General features: G+C 42.8%; 1 protein-coding gene across 10 annotated transcripts in view; it reads left to right on the forward strand.

Moving 5' to 3' along the window:
* The window catches only part of TMEM63A (transmembrane protein 63A), a 29,692-nt gene extending 27,114 nt beyond the window's left edge, over positions 1-2,578 (forward strand). For all 10 annotated transcript variants that reach the window (XM_021389728.1, XM_021389727.1, XM_021389729.1 and 7 more), the window contains 3 exons: positions 321-436; positions 826-885; positions 1,484-2,578. In XM_021389728.1, coding sequence (XP_021245403.1) covers positions 321-436; positions 826-885; positions 1,484-1,648 — 341 coding nt within the window. In that variant the 3' untranslated portion in view covers positions 1,649-2,578. The remainder of the gene's footprint in view (positions 1-320; positions 437-825; positions 886-1,483) is intronic.

A 6,000-nucleotide genomic window follows, 5' to 3' on the forward strand; every position in this document is an offset into this window, starting at 1 on the left:
AATAAAAGCATTTTAGAAGTGGGTCCAGAATAGATGACCGAGGAATGAGGAGAAGGATCTGTGAGCTTTGTTTGTTGCTCAAGTTTTACAGCTGCCTTTCTCGACCTTGGGGGGAGAGGGGGGAAAGGCTAAGAAAATAGTTTGTTCAGCAGTTTTACCAGCCAACAAGATTTGTGCTTAACCAAGCTCTCCAAGCTGAGGCTGGAAGTGGATTGTCTGGCCCTCTAAGGAAAAATCATGAGGCTTCTGAAAGCAGGGAAGATAGAATAAGTTTTTCTTGCTGTGTATTTTTACATTGTATTCTCTGGATATTTTTCTAGGCTTTAAAGCACCTACAACGATGTTTACATTGCTAGTTGTCAGCATCACAATTGCTGTTTGCGTGGCTTATACTTGTTTTGCGTGTTTCAAGCACCTGAGCCCACTGAACTATAAGGTAAGCGATGGTACTGTGACGCCTTCCAGCACCAAGCTGTGCGTTTAATGTAGTGCCAGCCGTTCGTGTGGGATTGTTTCTTGCCTTGTGAGTAGCAATGTCTGTCCACAAAGGTGCATTCCAGTGAGATGGCCAGCAAGGGCTGATCGGTAGAGGCGGGTTATTCAGCACGGTGAAGTATGGCAGTGTTAGCAAGAACTGGATTTGAGAGGAAAGAGTGGTATGGGAGAGTATGAAAGAAAGTGAGTTCATTATCAGTCTGCAGTAGAGAACTGGCACTGCACAGTGATCTTTCTGCAGTTTTTTAAATGCTTACTATTTCTTAATATTGTTTTGACTTAACAGCTTGATATTCTCTCTCCCTTTCCCTCACCTGTTACTGGTTACAGATAGAAGACATGCATGGTGAAAATGGAAACGCAGATGTACGGACCGCTTCAACGTCTTCTGTAAGAAGTTAAAAGTTACTAACATTCTCTTACATTCCCTAGAAAAGCTTAATTTCTCACCCTGCAAAAAGCTTGTGTAGGATATATTAGTCTGAATGGACTGTAGGACTTATGTGTTGGTGGGACCAGCAAGTTCTGCAGCTGGGCTCCTTCACCGTTCCAGATGACTTCCAGACAGAAGTACCTTCGGCTGAAGTTTTAGGAGTAGTTGAGACATGCTACTTCCAACGGCTCTGTATGCTATGTTCTGGGCCTTACATCAGCCAGTAACTAACCTCTGGACAGCAGTCAGGTGTAGTCAATTGCCACTGCTTTGTGACTTTGAAGTTGTGACATGACCAGCAGGTCTTTGCCTTGACGCTAAAAAGGCTGTGGGACTGAGGTAGAAACAGGTCTTTGTGCTACAGTCTACACGTTGTGCGCGTACAGATGAGTGTTGCACCAGGAAGCATCCTGTAGGATGCAAAAGGCCTTAGTTGTTAAGGTGAAGAATGGGAAATGGATGAAAAGAAGAATGGCAAGGGGAAAAATTATCCTGGGTAAATTTTCCCAGTGTACTCTGAGAAACTAGTAAAATCCTTAACGCTTGTGATTTCAGATGTACATCCCTCGAGTTTTGCATCCTCATTCTACAGAAAGTACGTTGTTTGCCCATAAGGAGCAGCAAACATATGGTACCATGGGCAACGACAGTTTTGGGGCAGAAGTTGTAACCTACTCTGCCCAATCAGCAATTGAAAGGGCAGCAGAAGGATCCTTTTGAATGCCAAGGACTAACACAAGGTGGAGCACTTGATCCAGCGTTAGAAGAACTGATTCCCCACCACGGTCTGTTAAGTATTCTGATTCACGGATTCCTGCCTACAGAAGAGGTACAGAAATGATTCATTGTGTGGTCTGCAGCTGTGCTTGGAGATTAAAAAGCAGATGCCTTGGGACTGATTGTTTGCCCTGCTGTCTACAAGCATTGCAAAGTAAACACATTGAACACGAAGCTGCTGATCCTCAGGGACTTCACGTCTGCTATTTCATTGCTTGCCTTATGAAGATAACTTATGCTGCCTATAGATAACTGATCATCACCAAAGCAAATGCAGCTCTATTACCAAATGTAATTTATTTGTTCAAAATGATTCTAATTTTTTTTAAAGCTTTGGTATTTATAAACACCTTGGTATGTGCTAGATCCTGAAAGCAGTGTCACGTTTGATGAAAGTACTGTTTGTGTGGGAGCTGAGGATGGTGTGTGGGAATCTCTCCTCTTGCCACCCATAGTAGTTGGTATACTCTTGAGCACATTACTTTTATTTTCCTCAAATGAGATGAGGGATTTGCTGTGCACTTGGATACTAAAAGTGCCAAAGCATAGGACTAGTATAAAGAAGGGAGCCACTTACCTGATACTGATTTTATATATTTTTGGAGGGCACTTATGTTGTTAGTTTTTGTTCACTATTTTTAAGGACCTTCCACAGTGAATGCTCACCTGCCAACGATAAAGGATGTAAAGATTTTATCTTTCTTTTAATCTTGGGTAAAAAGAACAATTCTGTGGGTTTTTTTTCTGATGCCAATATGAGGTGTAAGATGCTAAGATTTTAAATTATATAGTAGGTGCCAATTTATTTCAGAGTACATTGCGTCAAAGTGTAACTAGTAATCACAGAACAATAAAACACTGGGTTCAGAGGCATTTCAGACTCTTATTTTTTTCTTTGCATATTGAAACAGTTATCTTTTTTTTTTTTTGCTGTCTTGCAGCACGAGCAGTGCCAAGCACTGTTCATAAAAGCACTGTCACAAGGTTCACGATGACATGTCCCATGAGATATTTGAATACCTTAACATTTCTTGACGGGATGAATCTCTGTGGCCTGGGGGTAGGAAGATGATTTTGACATTCCAAAGACCTGCTCACTGCTAAGATACTAGATCCTGAACGTGACCTTTATTAGTATATCTGTGAAGCAGCAACACTGTAAGATTGGAGCAGAATTTGTCACAGATGAACGTGTGCAGATGCTTAGTGTCTTGTAGGATGGCCTCTAGTTTCCTGAGACCAGCGGTCCGGACAAATGCAGAGCAGGAGGCCTGCCATGCTGCCAGAAGGACCCTGCAGAGCTCTGGTAAACCTGGTGACAATCCTATCCTGGTAGTTAGATGTGCGCGTAACTCCTGCTTCGTAAGAGGTAAGCGAGGAGCCTTTTATAGCAATGGCACAGATTTGTGTCAGTTTTCTTTACATTGTTACTTTAGTATTGTAATTTAGTAAGTGGGAGGAGGGCGCACTTTTGGGGTGGTGTGGTTCCTTTTTAAGGATGTCTGTTTGTTTAGCCTTAGTGTGGCCTTAGTGTACCCTGAATGCATACTGGCATCTAAGGCTGGGATTCAGACCTCCACATTTTCTTGTCTCCAAGTATTTCATACAGCTGTGAGGACAGAAGGTGGAGACAGAGTCTGTTCTATTAATTTGATCAGATGTCCGATTGTTCAAATGCACTCCTGCGTGGGATGGGGTACTGTAGCAGGTCTACGGAAGCAGTGAACACTTACAAGTATACTAATTGTGAAAGCTAATAAACCACTTGACCTGGTTGCAGTGCTGGCACTGGGGGATTTTTATGCTTTGTGGTACTATGTTTTTTGAACAAATGGCCTTCTATATTCTCTGTAAAGTTACATGTGTCATATGAAGGACAAAATCTCCTTGGCTGTTGGATTTCCTTCTTGTGTTCAGAGACTGCTTAGCCTTGGTGATCGAGCTGCTTGTGGCTGGCATAAATTCAGTTTGGGCAGGAGCTGTAACAGGGCGAGGTCTTCTGTGAACTTGAATAAACTCAATTCCAGTCACATTAACATGCTTCAGATCATAGAAAATGGGAAACCTATTAGGTAGTGGAAAGTTCTGTGTTGCTGAATAGTTGTTGCTGGCCTTTAAGGAACCACCTAATGTATCTGAATGGGAAACCACCTGTGTGTTTCACCTGTCTTGCAGCAGCCACTTTTCTTCACCACAGGAACCTGCTGCAGTTAAGCTCATGGAAATATCTATGATGTTAGGGCATGCTCTCATCCAAGTAAAGACTGGGATAGTTCCTCTGGTAAGTTAGCACAGTGCTACCTCGTGTAGCAGGGTGCAAATTAAGGGCTGGTCTATCAGATTTGTCAGGCTGCCCTTGCTTTATTAGTGTCTTTTGAGTCTCTGAGATCTGGAAGTAATAAAGTAACTGCACTGATCTGAATACATTCCTTCATGCTGGTGGATATCTCTGAGGGGATAAAATTAGATCAGCAGGAGAAACTCCTTGCATTCCTTGCAGAGCTTTGGAGAAAAGTGAGTTATAGAAGCCTTGACAAATGTGGATATTGGCTGCACTGTATTTGAAATTCATATTTAAAGCCACTGCGCATTCTTTACAGTGCTTTTTATAAATCCTTTGGCAGAAAGCCTAAGCAAATGGCCCAGCTGGTGTTACTGATTGCAGCTCCCAGAAGCCGTATTTGCTGAGATCCAGTGCCTGCTGTTTGCCTTGCCTTGCTCAGTTGGAATGGCTGCTGCCCCACGCCTCGTCTCCTGCAAAGCTTTGCTTATGTTCTAGCAGAGCTTCTTTAGAATGTGAATCCTAGGCAGTTTGATGGTCAATGTGAATACGCCCTGCAGAGTGGTCTGTGGTGAGATTCTTTGTGACACAGCTGAGGACACAAGATTTGAAGAACTGAGCCCATTTGTGATATTTGTGCAATTCAGTGGAGTTCTGCAAAGACTAAGTTCCTTCCATAGTAGAGAGAACAAAAAAACCCACACGCAACTTGGCATCTTTAGACGCTACCTAGCTCTGTGCCAGTTTGGGTATATGTACAGAATAAGCTCTATCTGGTTTACCTGCCCTCTTGCAACACATCCTCAACAACTAAAAGGAAGTTTTAATTTCTCATTTGCACATGTTCATACCTTGTCTTCCTTTGGGCTTTTCCTATGTTCTGAGCCAAGAGCAGATCTCTTGGCTGAGTTTCTATGTGCTTCAGTGCAGTAGTAGGCTGTATTCTTTCTGTCTCTTCTCAGAAATCCATTCCCCGAAGCTTTGCATACCCAGGGGGAACTAACAGCATGCTGAAAACTGTTCCATGCCTTTTAAATAAATGGTTTTCAAGAAGCTGGGCTCATCTTAAGGCCCACAGAGGATCACAGATAATTGTTCCCCTGGCTCCTACCAAAAGTAGTGTGAGAAGCACAGGAAGATTTGGGGAGAAGGGATTTTTTTTTCTGTCACTAATGCGAATACAATTCCGTTGAGTTCAGAGAAAATACTTTTTCTATCTCTGAACTGCAACAATGCAAGGAAACACACACTTGAATTCCATACGGTGGCCAAGGCTATAGCTTTCTAAGAGGACAGGTGCCCATCTTCTTTAAGTGGCCCTGCAAATTCTTCTTCTGTCTAATCTGGACAAGGCTTTTTGGAAGGATTCTGCTTGTCACCTGTCTGTAACAGCTGCAAATGCCTGTTTCAGATATTTCAGAGTTGCTGAAGTTCTTTCTCTCTGAAGGCAGCTGACAGCCAGATCAAACTGGAAACGAAATGGCTGAACGTGAAGGCACTGAAATTTGGGTCATCATAATAGAATGCTATTCTCTCGAATTTCTCCATTTGTGGATTATCTCCTAACTCTTGCTGCATATCTGACATCCCATTGGTTAAGCCGTAGCATCTCCGCTGCAGCAAGTGCAGCTTCCCAAATGTTTGTGCTCAGATACAGAGCTCCTGGGTTATCTTGACTTGTCAGCAGAATTGGTAGGGATTTATTGTTTGGAGAGAATGTATAGAAAGATCAGCTTTCTTTCTATTGCATATACTGTAATTAGCTTTTAATTCCATTGATGAAAGAATGAATATGGTTCCCTGATGTAACTGGTGGAATATACGAAGCTGCTTCTGCCTGTTCTAAGTGCCTCATTACTGATCTTTCAGGCAGGACCTGCAGTCTCTGGTGCGGTGACTCTGGATTCCTGGTTGACAGCAAACATTGTTTTTGTAGGGGAGGATTTGTTCTCTTCTGTAGCAGCTTAGTTCCTGATGCCTCAGGGAAGTTCTGGTGTAACTGATCCTCTTAGGT

This window comes from Numida meleagris, chromosome 3 (genome assembly GCF_002078875.1).
Source record: "Numida meleagris isolate 19003 breed g44 Domestic line chromosome 3, NumMel1.0, whole genome shotgun sequence".
In the NCBI taxonomy this organism is placed as follows: domain Eukaryota; kingdom Metazoa; phylum Chordata; class Aves; order Galliformes; family Numididae; genus Numida; species Numida meleagris.